The sequence below is a fragment of the Prunus avium genome, chromosome 7, assembly GCF_965620075.1.
Source record: "Prunus avium chromosome 7, drPruAviu1.hap1.1, whole genome shotgun sequence".
NCBI lineage: Eukaryota > Viridiplantae > Streptophyta > Magnoliopsida > Rosales > Rosaceae > Prunus > Prunus avium.
Window position 1 is genome coordinate 4,850,593 of NC_142290.1, and position 22,260 is coordinate 4,872,852.

At 40.6% G+C, this 22,260-nt stretch overlaps 1 protein-coding gene across 1 annotated transcript; it reads right to left on the bottom strand.

The window, feature by feature from the left end:
• Positions 1–13,092: 13,092 nt before the first annotated feature.
• Positions 13,093–22,260, bottom strand: LOC110750945 (DNA-directed RNA polymerase III subunit rpc8-like). The gene is made up of 5 exons (XM_021951334.1): positions 22,191–22,260; positions 21,999–22,083; positions 21,789–21,862; positions 21,619–21,722; positions 13,093–13,176 (listed from the first exon to the last, which is right to left on the bottom strand). Exons 1-5 carry the CDS (start codon positions 22,258–22,260, stop codon positions 13,093–13,095), a joined length of 417 nt encoding a protein of 138 aa, XP_021807026.1.

Below are 22,260 nucleotides of genomic sequence, written 5' to 3' on the forward strand. Positions count from 1 at the left end.
TTACGCGTTTTCAACAGTGTTTTCAATGGCTATCGCTTTCCACAAGATTTCAGAGGCTTAGTGGGTCACTTCTGAGTTAAATGAACGTTGACTACCTGCTGGATAGTTGGGAGAGCACTCATGGCTAATTGGTTATCTTATTTCAAAGATATCACTCTCCATTTTCTGGTGTAAGTGGGAGGTGGCTGAGTTGGATTCTATTTACCTACTTGATCTGACATTTAGTCTAAGTGGTGACTAAAGGGAAGAACGTGGAGGACAAGCTGATATCTTATCTCTTGTCTATTGGCTTGTGTAGGAAATGGGGTGAAGTAAGATAACACAAGAGGAGAAAACAAGTTGAATAATTGTAAGTGGAAGAAGCTGGTATTCCAAGTTGAGTTAGAGCTGAAGTTTTAGTTGTGTGTTCAGAAAAACTAAGGGGAGAGCAAGAGAGTTCTCTAAGTGTATCAAGGTGTTGAGCAAGGGTGTGAGAGAAACAGATTGTGAGGGTAGTGTTCTAAGGGGGTTTCCTTTGTAAACCAAAGTTGTAACCTATCTTCATTAGTGAAATTTCTCAAGGTGATCATCAAAGAGGATGTAGGCAATTTGCTGAACCTCTATAAACACTTGTGTCATTTGTGCTTGGTTAATTTCTGTGTGTGTGTGTAAGACTCATCCATCATTGAGTTCTTTGTCCAAAGTCCATCAACAACAAGATCTTAAAAGGGCAGTGAGTTAGTCATTAATTCTCAACAGTAGGTGCAAACAAAACAATTAATACCATATCACAAAGGCAAAATATAAAATATCACTTTATCAAGTTTAAACACTTTGAGCTATCAAAAGATCCTTCGTATCTTGAGTATTTTATATATTGCAATGTGCCACTTTTGATTCAAAACAAAATTAGTGAGCCTTAATCAAAAGTGCAATTTGCTCTATGCAACTCATTCAATTAAGAAATAACAGTAATATAATATCCTTAAACATGATCTAAGCTTCATATTGCATGGCCTTTTTGTTCAAATTATAACAAAACTTTATCCAAAATTTGCCATTCAAAAGCCCAAGTTTTATTTAGGTGATTCAAAATATTATCATTCCTTGGGTATTTAAATCATCTTTCTTAATAATGAGCATGAATTCTATATAACATGACATATAATTAGACGTCGATAAAATTGAGAATTAAAAAACTGTGATGCAATATCCATGGCAATAAATTGAGATGCTCCTTAAATGCAATACATCAACAAATTGATATACTTGTAATACATGTAAACTTATATTTGTGGTGTGAACTATAACAGTAATCATGCCCCAAACACATGCAGCAACAAACCAAAATTATTACAGAACTTACAAAACAGCCAATTTATTTTATGATGAACACAAACTTATGGATTACTCCAACTTTACATGATTCAATCCATTAAATATGGATGAATACTTTTAACACATGTGGATCAGTCCAACTGTACATGGTTTAATCCAAATCACCTACGGATCAATCCCTTTACATGTGAAGTCGCATTGATGTTACAAAATGTTCACTTAAATGCATACAAAAGGCAACCAAGTCTCAAACATGTCCATACATAAACAAACAATATAGCCAAGCTAGAAAGTTCAAAAATAGCTCACGTTTCCCTTTATATGATCAACCAAAATTATCTTTCCTTGAGTCATGAAAATAACTTTTATGACTATTTAAGATCACAATGAATAAATTATCATCAACAACTCAAACACGTGAGATTTATCAAAACCGATAAATAGGACATGTATCATGTTACAATCCATATAACAAAAACAAAACCGTATATGTGCCTAATGGAGTTAAGGTTCATTGTCACATTTTTTTAAGCACTAACATACTTGAGTAAGCTTTCACATAATGCTAAAATATCTATACATTATTGATTCACATCTGTGGGTTGAGAATCAAACATGTTTTTAGTGATTACCAAAAGAGTTCATATATGATTTCCTTTTATAGGTTAAATTCCCACATCTATGGATAGAGAGAAATTCCTATTAATTCACATATGTTGTCCCTTGCATCACTCCACCATAAATATACATGGATAAACTGTCCCCAAAATCTTTACTTAAATACATTAATTTGTACCTGTGGGTGTAAATTACCATATTCCAAAATCCTAGACAATAAACTGCATAAACTCCTTGTGCAAGAAAACTCACATCTGTGGATGTAGAGAAGACTTGCTAGTCTTTGCAGTATGCTATCTAGATTGTTCCATCATATTGTTATCAATCTGTACAATTCCCATATGTGGATGGAGAATGATATAGAAGGCTACTAATATAGATGCAATTTTTGACCAAACTGTCGAGTTTAAAACCATCTCATACAAACTGAGTAGTTGTGGCTCACTTAGTTTGCATAACAGATTCCAAATCATTGATCAAAAGTCCTTTATAGCATGATCGAGCAGTAATAACCTTATGCCCTTGATCATACCTCATCAAGTAAGATATGAAATATGTTTAACACTACATGCTTCTATGACTAATGATCAAATACATGTGAGCATGATATTATGAAACAAATAAATAGCCTTATAAGCCAATTCTTGAATATACAATTATTCTAGTTTTAATATATATTGTGTTGCGACATTTAATTCTTTGTCATGCTTGGAGAAGATAATTGCCTTAAGCTTTGAATATATACACATGTATTCTTTATGTTGCTAGAAAACTATCTGCAAAACATGATGATATTCAATTAACAATAACTTCAATCATGGCAAAAGGCAAAGTACCCAATTAATAAGAGAAAAAGTCACAGCTTTGGATTGAAACATGGCACAGGTCTTTGTTCATAAAACTTGTCAATTATTTAGGATAATAATTGATCCACCGTGATTAATTCACACTTGTCCTTATTAATTGCAACATAAATTTATGCTTGTCTTTGTTTAGCAATTTCTTTAAAACATGTCACAGCAATCTAATAACAACAGTAGTTTGCCCATTTTTTTTAGAAAACTTTAGTTAATTTAATGTAGCCATTAAAACTGAAATATAAAACTTGAAAACATGTCATGGTTTATAGTTCACTCAAAAGCATTGAAAATTTATGCAACTAACTCATATTCAATAAATAAATAAAAACATCATACCCCATTCATGATACTTTTGTATCTGGCTATCAACATGGGCCAGAAACAAGTTGGGTAGGGGATACTTATGGGGGGATGGATCTTTAGGTAGGAGATATTTTTTCACCCAATTGTTGCACTAGAAAAGGTAGATGATTTCTTTTGGTTCTAAAACGTGCAACCTAGGCTTTGATACCAGATGTAAACTATAATGACTGCAGATGATAGAACACACTTCTTTGGTCTTCCATTAGAGTTGTCAAATATCAAGAATATACAAGAGTACATCTCCTCAACCCGATCCCTTCATACACTCATTCTAGATGGGGTGAAGTCTTTTGTGTGGGTCGGCTTGATCAGTTGAGCAGGGGCACTTGTATTTATATGCATCTACCTCAGAGTCTTGCCCATCAAGAAATTCTGAAGAAGTTCTTATTGCATTAGGTTTATAACTCCTAATCCACAATTAAGATAGGAATCCTTCTAGCTCTTATATTAGCCTTAAAACACTAACTTTAATAGAGCTGCAGGTTTAGTCATATTTGAACTCCTAATTGAGGATCCCGAGCCTCTGCATTTAGGTTTCGTGTTTTTATTTTGTTTCCTCTATCGCGAGCATACTACTTTTTTTTTCTTCTTCTGCTTCTTCATCTTATGCTTCATAAATTTCAACACCCATCTATCTACTACTCCACTTAATGCGTAGATTTCTGGGTTTTTGTTTTACTATTCTCCCATTATGGCGTCGTCTCTCGGGTTGAATAGGATAAAGACGAGATTGGGGCCGTTGCCGCAGGACAACTTTTTTGGGTTTAGGGGCTACAAAGGATCATCTCTGGGTTCGAGTAATTTGTCAAGACCGGGCGATGTTGGCGATGGGAGTTTAAGGTCAGGAAGTGGGGGAAAGTAGGAGGCCGCGAGCCAGAGTAGGATTGGGTTCAATGAGAATTTGGCAAGTGGGAGTTGGATTCTGAATGGTAGTAAATAGTAATTCGGATGCTATGGACAGAAAACGTACTTCCATACATACAAATATGGCTCAAACTAAATGCAAACCAAGGAAATCCTACTAGTGCTGTTGAATAAATAACATGTGCTCCTTTTCCAATGTGATCCTATGGTCGACAATTGAAACCCAACTTTCAACAATATTATCTATTGCTTCGTCCAAGATCTGCACTAAACCTTAACGCCGTTAAGGTTAGAGTTTACATGAGTTTTGGAAATAAAAATATAATTAAAAAGTATCATTTAAAAGATTGATGACATGTCGTGTGTTAAGTGATTAGATTGTTTGAGTGGCTTAGATTTACCGAAATGCGAAATAAATACACGAAGCCTAAATGCAGAGGCTCGGGATCCCCTAATTGATATCAAATCTTAGAATCCTTTGATGATTATAAGATCATACTTTAATGAGATAAGACATCTATATGTCTAACATGTCTAAGTTGCATAAACTTTATGTGGTGATTAATGAATGAACGTACCCTTGCATTGTTAAATATTATTTTTTGGAAGCTCACTTCCAATTGTAGGCCATGTTTCTTGAAATTGTCATCCCTAGTGTGATACTTGCCGATAATACCAGATAAAATCTTGGATTCAATAACTGACTAAGATGGCTAAAGGTTAACAAACCAAGGTGGCGTGGTTACTTAATAAGTACGTAAGCCTTTCTTGTTAAAACAAATAGCACTGCAGTCATAGAGTGTCCATGCATTTAAATAAATATTATTCATAGCAAATATCGATAGTCTCAAGCTTTCACAATGGCACATGCCCCATAATCGATCCATTCCAAACGAAATTGTCGCATATATATAAAAGTTAAAACCATTTAGTTAAAACATCATCAATGTGTATAATGAAAACTTTTATATAGTTATTTTATCTCATATGCTTATATAGTTAAATATCATCTAATTGATGCCAACAAGTTTGATGAATTGGGATAGAGAGGTGAATTAGGGTTTCAATTGGGGGAAAATAAATGTTTATATGGAGGAAAATGGGTAGTAAAGAGTTGGGTAGGTCGTTTTAAAGGATAGTTGTATCAAAATTGACAGTTTTACCTCTCAAATAGAGTTGGAGGACAACTTCAGACAAAAAAAGAAAAAGCAAATGAGACCAAAATAAAATTCGAGTATAAATTCAAAGACGTCTATTACATAAAATCCTATATACCCATACATTATGGGTGGGCCAAGCTAACAACCAAGATGTCAGCTTCTTGACTCTTGTTCTTCACATCATATCCTTGATTGCATTTCCAAGAATTTAATAACTTTAATGTATAGCATTTAAATTAATATAAAAAAAAAAATATTCCAAAGAATCAATATATGCACAACAAATTCAAAGTTAGGTAGGTGATGTTGACAAGGAAGTGCTCAAATATTTGTACATTTGCCAAAAGCCATGACTCTATTCTTAGCACGAGGTCTGCGTAGATTCCTATAAAAACTAAACTAAGTGTCTGATTTATACAAAAGTTTATGGTTACAAAACTAATACCTTTTTCATCTACTTTCAAAATACAATTTTATAATCCCTCAATCTCAATAATGTCGGCTAAAATTAATATTCCATTCACATATAATAACATTATACCAAAACTGCGGTCGTTTTCATGGTTGTTACTTACAGATAAGTGTCCAAAATAAGTACATAAAAGAATCAAATTCGATGACCCCAAGAGGGGCCGAGGTGGTATCACTTAACAAACATTCCCATTTCTCTGTTATTTAACAGAATTTTCCTAATCCTCATTGTTTTGTATTAAAAAAATTAACAGAATTTTTTTTTTTTACATGAAATTTTTGTTACGTGATCAACAAATAAATGATTGTCTAAACTAGTTAATACTATGCAAGGGGTTTGTAGCTGAAACAGTCAAGAGTAGTTATATTTGCAATCGGTGTCCTATGTTCGAATCCCCTCTCTCATTACGTTTGTATGAACCAAAAAAAGAAAGAAAAAAGAAGTAGTTAACACCATATGGTTACAGAAATGAATCATATTTTGAAAAAAATTTCAGAGAATGCAATTTGAAATGTGCATTTGTATCGATGTGGAATGAAGACTTCTTTTGGGACAAAAATCTCCGCGCAGTTCAATGAACATATATACTAAGTTGCATATCGCTTCTTGGTCAAAACATTCGGTTGCATAGTTTGCAATAAGGAAAGCAAACACATATAAATCAAGGTTCCATGGGACCAAAGTTAATATTGTACTGGACCAGGCTGGCTGAGTACATACATAGGCTTCATATAGTTTGTCAAAGGGCTCGGCCTTCATTAGCTAAGGCTCTAAATTAATCCTACCATACAATGCTTTAATTATTTGTGCACAGTAAACTGATAACATTTAGCTGCTCAAATTATATGGGCAAATCCCCCCTTCCCACAACAGAACAGAAAAACCAGTTTTGGTATATCTATCATGTCATACTTCTTTTTTCATAATAAATATTTTGCGAATGGGATGTAGTTCAATGAAAAAGGGTTTTGACTTACATATTAGTGGTCTCGGGTTCAAACACTTGTAGTCCTTGATCGTGTGTGTGAGAAATCCTCCTTTCTCTTATAGTTTATGTTGGCGTGACTTGTGGATCCGCCGTTACTTTCCTTACACGCTAAGGATTCCAATATTCAATGTAACTAATTTACTTTAATTCCTGATTTCCTACTGTAAATAAAATTAGGAGTTATTATTTTCCTTGACCTACAAGGGTTTATTGTATTATAAATACAACCTCCTAAGAGGAGAATATTAGACAAAAAAATCCACACAAACAAAATTCTCTCATAAGTTTCATATTTTAGCATGGTATCAGAGCGGCAATCTTGGGATTGCTGCTAAACTCTAGCCAACCACACGCCAACGCCGTCATGGGGGATCAATATACGATCATCCCCCATGGTGGTAGCACCACCGATTCCTCTACCACCTAGACCCAGAAACTAGAAGAATTGAAGACCCATATGACCCAATTTTTGAAGATACAAAATCAAGCCTCGACCCCGACTCCAACCCCGACCCCAATCTTAGAAGAATTGTTATCAAGAATGACCTAGTTACTGAAAAAGACCCAAACTCAGACCCAGACTCAGACCCATATACTAACCAAGACTTAGATCCCAACCCCGACCCTGATTCAGAGTCAGACCTAGATCCTAACCTAGATCCAGACTCAGATACCGACCCATCCTATACCATATGAATTTTCTGCTGCACATATTAAGACTTCCTGATCAGAGCTCCAAACAAATGGAATAGATTGCACATACTGTGACGATATGAGACACATTCGTGAGACTTGTTTCAAATTGAATGGCTACCCCAATTGGTGAGATATAAACTCAAAGATCGAAGATGACCTGAAGTTGCCATGAGTGATTCTACTTATGTATTTCATACTTTGAATACGAGTGCTTCTATAAGATGGATCATTGACTCCGGCGCGACAGATCATATGACGTTTGATCCTAATGATTTTCTGAGTACCATCCAACCTAGACGAACTAGTATTGCTAACGCTAATGGAGTTACTTATCTTGTGACAGGGTTTGGCACTGTTGCTTTCTCGTCCTCTCTGTCATTGCCTAATACCTTACTTGTTCCATCTCTATCCAATAAGTTGATGTCAGTTGATCAGGTTACTGAACAATTGAATTGTTGTGTACTAATCTATCCGACTTTTTATTTGCTTCAGGATATTCACACTAAGAAGATTATTGGTCGTGGTACTCAAAGGGGGGGCTATATTATGTAGATGACTTCAGTACAGAGATGGCTAATAGTGTGACCCGTTCCTCTGATAGCAAACAAAGACAAATCTGGTTGTGGCACTGTCGTTTGGGATATCCGTCCTTTAGTTATATGAAGCATATTCTACCTGATTTATTCTCTGGTTTCAAAGACTCCGACTTCAAATGTGACACTTCTATTTTGGTCAAGAGTCACAGTGTGCCCTAATCGTTGAGTACGAGCAAGTGTATTACTCCATTTACGTTAATTGGGGACCCTCGCTTATCACTGCTCATTCTGGTGTTCTTTGGTTTATCAAATTCGTCGATGATTGTAGATAGATGACATGACTTTATTTGATGAAGAATAAAAACGAAGTCTTTTCACGGTTTCAGTTCTTCTATAAACAGATGCAAACTCATTTCAATGCTCAAATAAGGATTCTTCACTCTGACAACGGTGGAGAATTTATCAATTATGACTTTTAGACATGCTTCCAACATCATGGAATTATCCATGAGACAACCTATCCCCAGACACCACAACAAAATAGTGTTGTTGAACAAAAGAATTGACATGTTCTTGAAACAGCCTGAGCACTTCTGATTGGTGCTCATGTTCCTCACCATCACTGGGACAATGCTATTGTAACTGAAGTTCACCTAATCAACCGCATGCCTTTCTAGTGTCTTGAACTTTAAAACTCCCTTACAAGTGCTAGTACAACACGGGCCCCTGCCCTCTGTTTGATGCTCACACCCGGAATCTTTGGATATGTGGCCTTCGTTCATCTCCACAAAAATTAGCGTAGTAAACTTGATCCATATGCGCTTCATTGTGTTTTTGTTGGATATGTCACTCATTAGAAAGGCTACCCGTGTTATCATCCTCCTTCCCGGTGCACGTATGTTACTATGGATGTCACTTTTTTAGAGTCCAAGACATTCTTTCATGACCCAGTATCCAATTCTCCACTTCAGGGAGAGACACGGAGTGAAGCACAAACTTGGAGCACCTTAGAAGATGGAAAAATTGAAGTATGAATGAAAATGACAGGTCGTTCTAACAATAAAGACCGGTCGCTTCAAACAGCAAGCTCTCTAGACAAAACGACTGGTCGTTTTATTCTAACGACCGGTTGCCTCAAACAGTAGAACAAGATTGCTTGCTACACGATAAAACGACCAGTCGCCCTGAATAATTGGACCGATCGCCTGTGTTTGAAATGTCCCATGATTTGACTACTTCTAACTCCTTTGAGAAAAAAGACGAACTTGAACACACTGAAGACACCCCTTCTCATTCAACAGTACCAAACAACCAATCTCCTCAGAATATCCCTGAGGTAAATATCCCTTCAACTCCTGTGAATTTAGTTGACGATTCTATTGGATACTAATTACCTTTCTAGCAGAATCGTGGAAAACCACCAAACAGGTATTCTCCTGATATTGGAAAGACGTAGAAGTACCCAATTGCCAATCATGTGTCAACTCAAAGACTTCCTGAACCATTGAGGGTGTTTGTGCATCAGTTATCTGTTATTGCCATTCCTACTAAGGTGACTGAAGCACTGAAGGTGTTTGTGCATCAGACGTGGACACTAGAGATATTACCCATAGAAAAAAGAACAGTTGGATAAAGAATGGGTGTTTATTGTCAAATACAAAGCCCATGGGTCCGTTGAATGATACAAGGTCAGACTTGTGGCAAAAGGGTACACACAAACTTATGGCATCAATTATGAAGAAACCTTTGCTCGCATAGCAAAGCTTAACACAGTCAAAGTGCTACTATATCTTGCAGCTAACCTGGATTGGCCCCTTCATTATTTTGATGTAAAAAATGCTGTCTTGCATGGTGAACTCACAAAAGAAGTGTACATGGACGTTCCAACGGGATATACAACATCTACTCAGACTAGTATGGTGTGCAAGTTGCGAAAAGCACTATATGGTTTGAAACAATCACCACGTGCATGGTTCTGACGATTCAATTTGGCAATGAGGAATTATGGGTTCAAGCAGAGTAATTAAGATCATACTCTGTTCTTGAAACATCAGAAAGGAAAGGTAATAGTTTTAATAATCTATATTGATGATATGATTATTACTGGGAATTATGAACGAGAAATATCTCTGATGCAAGACTATTTTAGCTACTAAATTTGAGATGAAAAATCTAGGTGGACTCAAGTATTTCTTGGGGATTGAGGTGGCCCGATCAAAGCAAGGCATATTTCTATCTCAAAGGAAATATGTCTTCAACTTATTGACAGACACAACAATGGTAGATTGCAAACCTGTAGACACTCCTACTATTCAAAATCGTCATCTTGGAGAATACCTGGATTAAGTTCCAACTAATAAGGAAAGATACCAAAGTTTAGTGAGAAGATTGATCTATTTGTCAACATACTCGACCAGACATCGCTTATGTTGTGAGCATAGTTAGTCAATTTATGCATTCTCCAAGTGAAGACCACGTGAATGCAGTTCTTCGAATACTTAGATATTTGAAGTCTGCACTCGGAAAAGGATTTTGTTCTCAAAACATGGTCTTCTAAATATTTATGGTTACACAGATGCAGATTGGACAGGAAGTATAACGGATAGGAAATCCACATTCGGTTACTTCACATTCGTGGGAGGTAATTTGGTTACATGGAGGAGCAAGAAACAAAAGGTATTCGCCTTCTCCAGTGCAGAAGTCAAGTTTAGAGGTATGACCAAATGAATTTGCAAACTCATTTGGTTAAAGAGGTTGCTTACTGAACTTGGGTATCGACATATGTCTGCAATAAATCTCTTTTGTGACAACAAGGCTGCAATAGCTATTGCACAGAATTCAGTTCAACATGATTGCGCCAAACATGTTGAGGTGGATCGACACTATATCAAAGAGAAGCTTGAAGCTAAAGTGATTCAATTTTCGTTCATAAAGTTTGAGGATCAATTGGCGGATATTTTGACAAAGACAACTTCTAGTAGATTGTTCAACAATTCACTAGACTAGTTGGGCATTGGCGACATCTATGCACCAACGTGAGGGGGAGTATTGACGTGACTTGTGGACTTGCTGTTACTTTCCTTATATGCCAAGGATTCCTATATTCAATGTAATTGATTTACCACTTCTATTAAAAATAAAAAAAATAAAAACACCGACTCCAAATTCTCGTTTCTTACATTGAACGTGTGTAGAAAGATTTTAAAGTGAAAAAAGAAAGTGTCCATCAAAAAAGAAACAACAGATTTTAAGGTGCCAATCAAAAAAGAGAGGAAAAAGTCATGAAGTGAGCAGTAGTATTTCTGTGAAACTAACAAGTTGTCTTCTCAATCACCAAGTGTGATAATTAAACCCAACTCGAAAAAATAAAACTAGAGGGAGCAACTGACAAGACAGTGATATTTGTGAGTGTTAGTGACACCTTTTGAGATTGGGTGGGGTTTGTCACTTTTCTGTAGCCAAAAGCGACACAAACCGCAGCCTTTGTTGAAGATAAAAAAGCGGCTTTGGGGCATCACCATTTACTGCTTTCTTTGACTATTGCCCTTTCTACAAAGGAATGGATTTAACACACCGCAAAAGTATGTCACAAACTCTCAATTCAACTTCCACCGCCGTATAATTTTCTTGTTTTTTTTCTATAAAAAAAATCTTATTTTAACGACAACACTTGGTGGTGGGCTATACCTATATGTTTTGCACGTGAATGAATATATATATATATATATATAGGCGACAAGTATCCTCCCAACTTCACCTAACAAAAGTACTTGTGTTTGTAAATTTTGAAAAAGAGTTTCAGTCAACAGTGTAACGAATTTGATGGAAGGGAGATGAAGCTGGAAATTTCAATTTTTGGGCTCTGTTGATCGAGTTCTTTGGGCTTTGAATGAGTTTAGGATGTAGTCTAAGTGACAAAGCCTCCTCGAAAGCTCAAGGAATTTAGCGCCCACAACTGAAATACTATGGGCTTGGGCTTAGTTTATTTCTATTTTTCTAACTTTTAATTTTTAATTTTTGTATTTGAATTTGAATTTTAATGTATAATCTACATAATTTTTTATTCATTATGTGTTAGTAAGTGCAGGGGAAGTCAGAAATTTGAAAGGAATAGTTCCAATACTCATTTCATGTACAGGGTCTAACTTAATGGAAAAGCGCCTTGTAGACCAGTGGTCTCAAATTCGAGTTCCTATGACAACTTGATTGGGTGTGTGTGAGAAACCCACATCTCTTTGTAGTTCCTCATAGTTCTTTAGAGGTGTTGAATCAGATGGAAGATTGGGATGTCATACCATCGACTTCAATGGCTCCCATAGCTCTTTGAGAAAATTGTATGAAGCACAAGATCTCAAATTAATATATGTGCATTAAGATTAGAATAAATGTAGGGCAAAGAGAGTGAAATTATGGCAATAAAAGAGAATCAAATCTTCTTTTTTGTTTTTTGGTTCTGAATCTTCCTTTAGCCTGTTTTGCATGTTTTTAATTACAATTGGTCCAGATCATTATGAATTTCTTCTCCACAACATCAATTCTAATCTATCCTTTTTTCTTCTTCCTCTTATTGATAATCCAATCACATCTATTCAAACTGATTCAAAGTAAGTAAACCACATTTCCAAAGAAGCTTGAGCTAGACACCATCAGTTTCAAAAGAAGGTTTTCTGAACAGAGATTTGACCCAAAACACCTCAACAACAAAAGTATGCATTATTGGGTAACCCCAAGAAATTTAAACTTCATTTATCCTATCAAGAGCTATCACAATTCTAAAGAAAATGTGAAATCTAGAATAGAAATTCAGGCCAGTATTCTTATGTAACTATGAGTATGACCCTCAGAAAGTAACGGTAGCAAGGCAACCGTAGTAAAACGAATACCTACAATGTTCCCTTCCCTTCCATGAGGGAAGGGCATACTACATTTAGATACGTGCAAGATGCAGTTTCCCCAAGAATATTATTGCAAATGAGACAGCAAGTCAAAACCAATGAGTCCACAAGGCTCAAGCTAAGCTGATTCACCATGGAATTCATATTGTATCACCCCTCTAGACCACTAAAGTTTGTCCACTTTCCAATCAAGCTTATTTGAACGACAATAATTTATATATAATCAAAAATGAAAAAGTTACAAGCTCAAACCAAATTGTATCCATGACTTCAAACATGGTCATGAGAAACAAAGTAGTTCCCTCTTCTGAAGGTCTGTAAGCTTAAGGGTCTTCAGGTTCTTCATCCTTGTCTTCTGCATTGTCCCACCATGAAACAGTGTCCAAACCATCAAAATCAATTGATCCCTACAAAATAGGAAACTAAATTGGAGCCTCATAGAATTCATTAGAAATCTACTTGTCAAAAGAGAACCCTCATTTAATTTGAATGAAGATTTGACATAATGTAACAAAGGAATTAGAGTTACTGTATGTTTATACCAAAATGAACAGCCTATGGGAGTCAGACACGTGAACAAGATTGAGCCTGATTATGGTAGCCTTCGGCACTTAGCCTACCAATCCAACGATTAGGGCAACTCCCTTCTCCATGACACGTGGCATGCTCACAATCGACATCTACAGTCCCACGTCGAAATTCTAAACAACATGCACACCTCCCAAGGCCTATAAAAGAGGACAGCTATCCCAAAATAGAGGTAACCAGAACTAAAGACATACAAGCCTATTGATCTGTCAGTTTAATTTACTAAATTCGAACTTACTTAAGCATCGGAGAGCCTTCGGCCGGTACCACATCGGTGCCCTAGGTTTTACCGAGCGTTTTCTCATCTTGTAGATCACATGCTATACCGAGGCCCTAAAGCATTCCGAAGGTCCAATATCACTAAGTTGAGCCAAAGAGTGCTGAACCACTTTTTCGCATCAACAGTTTGGCGTTGTCTGTGGGAACGATAAGCAATCGACCCTTTATCCCTACCATATGGGGACCACATCTAAATCTACGTTCTTACCACAGGAGGGATTGCCGTTCGATAGGCAAGGCAGAGTTAGCCTAGCGCTACCCCCATGCACAACGGCAGACAATTCCTCTGTAATCCAAACCACCGCCGAGGCCGAGCTCCTAGCTCAAATCACGGCTCTTCGGCAGGACATGGCAAAATTATAGGAACACAACAATCTTCTCTCGTCCAAAGTAGACGAAACACAACAATTGCTTAACCACCAGCAAACACAAAACATTCAGACTAATCAATCCTCCCAGAGTCTATAGACTCCCCATCGGCAGAAGAAGGGTAAAAAGGGGGCAAAGGCAATGCCTGCGCCCTCCAAACAGTTAGTGGTTCCGGCCCCTAAGGGTAAACCCCATGTACCGAAGAAGGTCTATTCCGATTGTCGCCATAGACTCTTGGATCGGGAGGCCGAACGGCAGAGGTCACCAATCCGAATCGATGTGCGCCTAAACGATTCTCGATTGAGGGTTATGGGGAACAAATCTCCCATACGAAGGGTACAAGGTTTGGAGTCGACGGCCGAATCCGACCATGAGTACGTCCCCCCCACGAATCAGTCATCAACCTACCGTTCGGCAACGCCCACGAGGTACTCCGAGGTTAACCCGATCAGGTCCCCTCGACATTCACAACACCATACGACGGAAGAAATCCCAAGTAGAGACCCTGTCATTCAACTCCTCCTTAAGAGAGTGCAGAAGATGGAGGACGACAGAACTCGTTCTTAGGAACCCGATTGGGGAAAGCTTCGGCCAGGACCGTTCATCGAGCGCATAAGACGCTTACGGCAGGACAGGGACGTGCAGCCCCTTCACATATCGTTTTACACATGCGTAGCCCTAAACCCGCACCTTCACTCTTTCAAGTTTGCCGTGGGATGCAAGAGGCTCAGCGACGAAGGACAGTGCATGCTGTTCCTGTCCTCGCTTACGGAGGCAGCCTTGAACTGGTTCTATCGTTTGGAACCAAGGACAGTCGATTGCTTTGATGAGCTGAAACAGATCTTCCTGAACCATTTCATGATTCAGACTAGGGGTGGGCTCGGTTTGGTTTGGTTCGGTTTTGAGGCCAAACCATGCGCCGAACCATGAACTCCGGTTTAGAGAAAATTCAAACCGTGCGCCGAACCAATGAACCGGTCGGTTAACCGGTTAGCTCGGTTTGGTTTGGTTTGGTTTGGTGAAAACCTGCTTGGAAACATGTAGACTCTAAATTCATTCAAACTCAAACATTCATTCACCGTTCACATTACAACATATTCAAATTCATTCATTCAATCAATCCTTTCAATTCAAACTAAAACATATGCATCGTTCATCATTCACATCCATCCAAAGTTTCAAACTAAACCATATGCATCATTCACCATTATGTAAAAATATTGACTAAGTATGAAAAATGGATTTTCGGAATAATAATTTTCTCAAGATAATTTTTGGCGGCTTTTATTCCTCATACATCAAATAAGAAAACTTGATTTTATGGGATTTTAGTATGAAGTATATGTTGACTTAATGAGCCATCATTTTTAGCCTAAATCGTATTTTGCACTAAAATCGATTTTTCATAATTTGATTTGGTTGGAATTTGATTTTCTAGTATTTTTATTTGAATCCAAATGAGGGGTACTTCCTTATTTACATTGTAAACTTAAGTAAATGGAGTAATATAAAAATAAATAAAAGTAAAATGACAAAGACATTTACTTAAATGTTGAAAATGGAAATAAGGTTGTATTATAATTATTTAATTACATATAATTTAACATACCCGGTTCGGTCCGGTTCACTGATGGTTTCTGAAATTGAAAACCAAACGTCGAACCGTGAAGGCCGGTTCGGTCCGGTTCATGCACCGTTGCCCAAAAAAAGAAAAAAAAAACCAAACCAAACCAAACTGACCGGTTTGGTTCGGCCGGTTTGGCCGATTTTCGGTCCCATATGCCAAACTCTAATTCAGACAGACAGACTATACTCTGCTGACAACTTGTACACCATCCGGCAGTGGGAAGATGATCCCCTTCAGGAGTATGCAGCTTGTTTCAGTCATGAGTATTCCAGGTGCCTGGAAACCGATGACAGGGCAGCCTTCGGCGCCTTCAAGAGTGGCCTTCGGTCCTCACATTTTCGGTACCTGCTACACAGTAGCAACTGGCGTACCTACGATGAGTTGATGAAATAAGCGATGATCCACGCCAAAGCCGAATACTTCAACTCAATGGCCGGGCCTTCGGCTCGGCAGGAGGAACCAGTACCACAGAAGTATTTGGCGCAAGAAAAGCCGTACGACACTATCGAGAAAAATGGTGGGTATCAGGTAGGGCATAAATGGAAGGACTCACACGGAGGCGCTCGATAGGAACACTCCAAAAAAGGAAAGGGGAGATTCGGCCGCAATGACCACCGTGCGCCACTACCGAACCACAGCCAAGGGCAAGAAGTCTACACTCTGCTCAACACCTCCTACGAGGCTGTTCTCATGAACGAGCACGAGATTATACCGAAACCCACCAACCAGAAACCCAATCGACAAGACAACCGGGACATCGGCAAATTCTGCCGATACCACCAACACAACAATCACAATACGGAGGATTGCATCAGCCTACGAAAAATCGTCGAACGATTGATTCGGGAGGGCAAGTTGGATCGGTACATCGCCAGGCCCCAATAGGCGCCTGCCCCGAACGCAAATTGACAGGTCAACATGATCAGCACCATTAGCGGAGGACCAACCTTGGCAGGCGTATCCAACCGCTCAAGGAAGCAGTACGTCAGGGCAGCTCAATATCCCCAGGTCCTCGGCATTGAGAGCAGTCGGCATACGAAAATACCGAAGGTACGGTGGAAACCCATAACCTTCTACGAAGAGGAGGAAGAAGTGATCCTTTACCCACACGATGATCTGATGATTATCTGAGCCGAAATCGTCGAATTTGATGTTGGAAGGGTCTTGATCGACACTTGGAGTTCGATAAATGTCATTTTTACCGACGCATTTGGAGAACTGGGGATAGATGACAGCCATATAAATCGGCAACTGGCCCCCCTCCTTAGCTTTTCGGGAGACCTGGTCCAACCAATCGGTAGGTTAGCCTACCCATCGCCTTCGGCGTTGCCCCACGGAAGACTACGGTGTACGACCAATTCCTCATTGTCGATTGCCCAACGGTGTACAACGTCATAATTGGTCGAACGGCACTCACAGGGATCAAGGCACACCTCTCCCCTCACATGCTGCTGATGAAATTCCCCACTTGCTGCGGCATGGGGATGACTAGGGGGATTAACTCAGCGCTCGGAACTGCTATGCAATAGCAGTAAAATTCGTAGAACCCAAGAACACCCGGGAAACCTTAACGGTGGAGGGCTTGCCAAACGGCAATGAGCTAATCAATGATCCAAGAGGCAAAGCTCCAACCCCGCAAGCTCAGCCTGCCGAGGATTTGGAAACCGTAGCCCTAGACAAGGGCCAGCCTGACCAAGTTCATACAGTTCTTGCGAGAACATTCGGAAGTGTTTGCTTGGTCCTACAATGACATGCCAGGCATTTCCCCCGAAGTCATCAGCCACAAGCTCAGCATCTCTCCAGCATACAAACCCGTTTCGCAAAAGCGGCGATCCTACGATGCCGAAAGGTACGAGGCCATGAAAACCGAAGTAGACAAGCTAACGAACATCGGCTTTATTCGGGAGGCTACGTACCTGATATTGCTGGCCAACTCTGTTATGGTTTGGAAGGCAAAAGGTGGATGGCGATTGTGCCAAGACTACACCGACCTGAACAAGGCATGTTCGAAGGATAGCTTCCCGTTGCCAAGAATAGATCAGTTGGTCGACGCCATTGCTGGCCACGAATTGCTAAGCCTCATGGATGTCTACTCGGGATACAACCAAATTTTCATGCATCCTGCCGACAGCGAGCATACAGCCTTCATCATGGACAAAGGCCTGTACTGCTATAACGTCAAGCCGTTCGGCCTGAAGAATGCGGGGGAAACATATCAACAGTTGGTCAACCGGATCTTCGCCAAGCATATTGGCAGTATAATGGAAGTCTACGTCGACGACATGCTGGTGAAGAGTAAGACAACAGGGGAGAATTTGAGCAATTTATCCCTCAAGTTCGGCATCTTGAAAGAATACCGAATGCGGTTGAATCCAACGAAGTACGCCTTTGGCGTATCTTCTGGAAAATTCCTCGGCTTCATGATTAGCCAAAGGGGAATTGAGGCAAATCCAGAAAAGATAAAAGCTTTGACAGACATGGAGCCACTCTAATCTCGGCAAGCTTGGCTTCGGAAGCCTTCACTTGCCGTTCAGCAGCCTCCTTGTCCTTAAAGAGAGTGGCGTGGTCTTAAAGACCCTTGCCAGCCTCGGCTACCTTGGCGCGCCCGTCCTCATATGCTCTCTTCTCCCGTTCGGCAGAGGCGATGACCCGCTTCATGCAGAGCCACATATCCATGGATGCCTACAAAGGAACCAGTCAACCGACAAAGTAATGTAACAAATGGAAACAAGAAGATGAGAATGGAGGAAACTTACAGAAGCATGGAGACGGAAGGCGCGTCTAGCCTCTTCCCGAAGGAGCCTCTTAGGGAGCTCCTCAATCTCTGACAAATCCATTTGCGAACCGAGGATCATATGGTTCGCAAACTGGACTGTCTTGGGCAGACAGGCGATGTTGACAGGCTCGGCAGAGCCCTCTTCGTCCTTAGTAGCAAGGATAGCCTTCGGTACCTCAGTTTGCCGCCCACGCTTGGAAACTGGTTCGGCATCAAGATCCACCATCAGTGGCCGCTTCCCAGCTGCCTTAGAGGCAGCAGCTTCGGCAGTCTGCCCCGGCCTCGGCTTTGAGTCAGCTTCAGCAACCCACCTGGAAACAAGCTCGGCATTATCCGGCCTCTGAAGATTGGCGAGGGTCTGCTCTTCCGATCTACCCTCCTCTGCCTGTACGTGGGCCGCCTCCGGTTGCCGTCTCTGCTTTTTCTCCCTCAAGCCCATCATGAGGCGCCTCTTAGAAGACTCGTTCATCTTCTTGGCCTCGGCAGACTTTTTGGGGTCGGTCATTGTACGTACCGAAGATCGGTCAAACAACTAAAAGTCATAAATAAACATATGAAAAGAAGGGCCAAGTTGACTCACTCTTGGCAGGGGTGAGAAGGCGGGCTCTGATTAGATTCTCGATAAAAAGAAATTCCTGATAAATCTTCTGACTGAGTAGGAATTGGCTGCTTCAGTTTTCCTGCAAAACAATAGATGATGATTGAGGATCTCTCAAAACGGGCATATTATTGACCTACCGATTGGTATATTGGTGACCTACCGGCTATTTGGAAGGTGGTGGGAATATGAAAACGGACGAGCGTTCCCGAAGGCGATTACCAATTGTCAGAGAGCAGCACCCGCCGATTCCTCCAAGACTTCTGAGAAGTCGGCACGGCACTGACGAAATGCCCCCGTTTGGAAGCCCTGAGGTAGTTGGCCTGAACCCAACCCCCATGATCGGCGCTCTTAGATTTGGTGACGCTGTATAAGCAGGAGAATTGCTCGTAGGAAGGCTCCCCCTCTTCGGCAATATCGAAGGCAGCAATCACCCCCATCAGGGCCACCCAGAAGTTAGGGTTATACTGGCCTGGGCTATATCCAAGATGGGCCAGTATCTTCTAGACTGGAGGTTGCAACGGTAGCCGAACGCCTGCTGAAGAACGTCTGTGAAAAAGACGACCTCACCGTCCTCTGGATTGCTAACGGATTCGGTAGGACCTGGAATCCTCATCTTTACCAAATCCAGGATACCGTATTCGACACGAAGCTTGACTAGCTCACATACGGTCATCTTATTGGGCTCCAAGTAGTCTACACTGAACAGATGCTCCTTCGGCACACCCATATGTACCCTAGGTTTTCCCCGGTGAACTATGGTTACCCTCGGTTGTGAAGGAGGTTCGGCAGTAGCCTCTCCACGGCCAAAAGTGGAGGTCTCTGATTGATGACTGTGTGCCGATCCAGCACCCGAGTATCCCCCATCTGGAACTCACGATGCTGGTTCGCACCGGCACAACTGCCGTCGCTGTACACCACAGCCAACGGCACTGGCTGACTGGTCATTAACCCTTTCCCTATTCCGTGGGTGAGAACGGAACTAGTCCTCTCACCGATGACCTCGACATCGGTATCACCATCACTCTCGGCATCAAGACTCAAGGTCTCGCTGCTGGAATCCCCCTGACCGTCCGATGACTCCTCATTAAACATGTTGGGTTCTCTCTCGAGTGGAGACTCGCTATCGAACATCTACAAACAGAGAGAAAAGAAAACTAAGGGCCATGCAGAAGACTAGCCTACCGATACCTACATCACTACCTATGGCAATCAGACTACCGAACAAAACCCCACTTGCATAAAGTTCAGTCTAGTTCATGCCAAGGTTGGACGTGTACAGAATAATTAAAGAATTGGATGAAGTGCCGAACGGTACCTTATCACAAACTGTAGACGAAGGGAAATCGCCTCGACTGCCGAATAGTCTCATCAGAAATCGCCTCGACTACCGAATCATCTCGTCAGAAATCGCCTTGGTTGTCGTTAACTCTCACCGGGAATCGCCTGGACAGAGCTGTCGCTTCTCACAAACACGCAAAGTGAACTTCTCATCTGGAGTCACTCCTATTTATAGGGCGAAGGATTGGAACGGCACGCCTCGAGAAACCAAACGATGCATTAATGGCGCTGCTCCGCGTGAGTAGACACGCCACGTGTTACCTAGGGAATGGGAGTTCTGACAGCACGCGAGGCACAGAAGACGAAGCGTCATCCTGTCCCATCGCTTCTCCTCCCCAGCGTGCGTGCCTCGAATGAAAGATCAAACTTTCTCAAGTCAACGACTAATTGGAAAGGCCTGTTCGGTGCCCATTTCACATGGCATCCGCTACCGAACGGTAATCCCTGAAGGAGTGACCCTTGAGTTCCCAAGTATATGCTTCCGAACTAAGAAGCGCAGGGACAAGGACCAGGTGCCAGCCTTTACCTGGTGACCGAACGGTAGGACGGTATTCGGCTTGCCGAAGAAGGCATCAAATCCCCATCCGAGAACTATCAAATGAGAACTTGGGGGACTCCTGTGTATGCCAAAATGAACAGCCTATGGGAGTCAGACACGTGGACAAGATTGAGCCTGATTATGGTAGCCTTCGGCACCTAGCCTACCGATCCAACGATTAGGGCAACTCCCTTCTCCAGGACACGTGGCATGTTCACAATTGACATCTACAGTCCCACATCGAAATTCTAAACAACATGCACAACTCCCACTGCCTATAAAAGAGGACAGCTATCCCAAAATAGAGGTAACCAGACCTAACGGCATACAAGCCTATTGATCTGTCAGTTTTTTTTTTGGTGGTCAAATCTGTCAATTTAATTTACTAAATCCAAACTTACTTAAACATCGGAGAGCCTTTGGCCGGTACCACACCGGTACCCTAGGTTTTACCGAGCGTTTTCTCATCTTGCAGATCACACGCTACACCGAGGCCTAAAGCATTCCGAAGGTCCAATATCACTAAGTTGAGCCCAAGAGTGCCGAACCACTTTTTCGCATCAACACTATATGTGAACGAAGGAATAGCATATTTTAAAGAGAACAAAAGTTTCACAAAGCAGCATTTTTTCAGTAATTCATTGCCTTTGGAGAATCGTAGAGAACTAGAGATCAAGTGATGCTACAGCTAGATGCAATGACTCATATGATAAGGTTCAAAGCATGAACTTACGGTAACCACCGTAGGGGCAAATGGTTTTGAGTCTTCTGGCTGCTCAATTAGAATTGGAGGATAGTTCACACTGTGAGCTTGGAATTTTATCCGCCCATTTGGAACTAAAAGTTAGTATACACTTAAGGCACCATAAATTTGAGTGTATATGGATAAACAGACAATAACACGAACTTGATCCATCCCATCAATAACAAGTTCTGCATCTGAATCAGGACACTTCCATGACCATATGACTCTGTCCCTGTAATCCTCAGCGAATATAATGAATGACATATTTGAGGGTAATTTAAAAAAACACCAATAAACAAGAAATCATGCAGGATTATGCATATAAAGCTCTATATGTACTTCTATCAAAGCAGACATGGAAGGGTCACCTCTTTCTTGTGTCGGGCTCGGAGTGGGATGGAACAGGCAAAAGATGAATAGGTACATAAATATCATCAAAAAATTCAAGGGGCACTGCCAATTACAGTGAGAATTGCTTGCACCAAAGAGAAACTAAGAAGGAAAAATTAAATGAGACCTAGAAATAAGCTACACTCAGTTCATCTCAGTAGAATACATACGACGTAAACCATTTGCAGTAGAGACTTTAAAGTTTGCAGCAATTATCTCTCCCACAAATGGACGAAACAT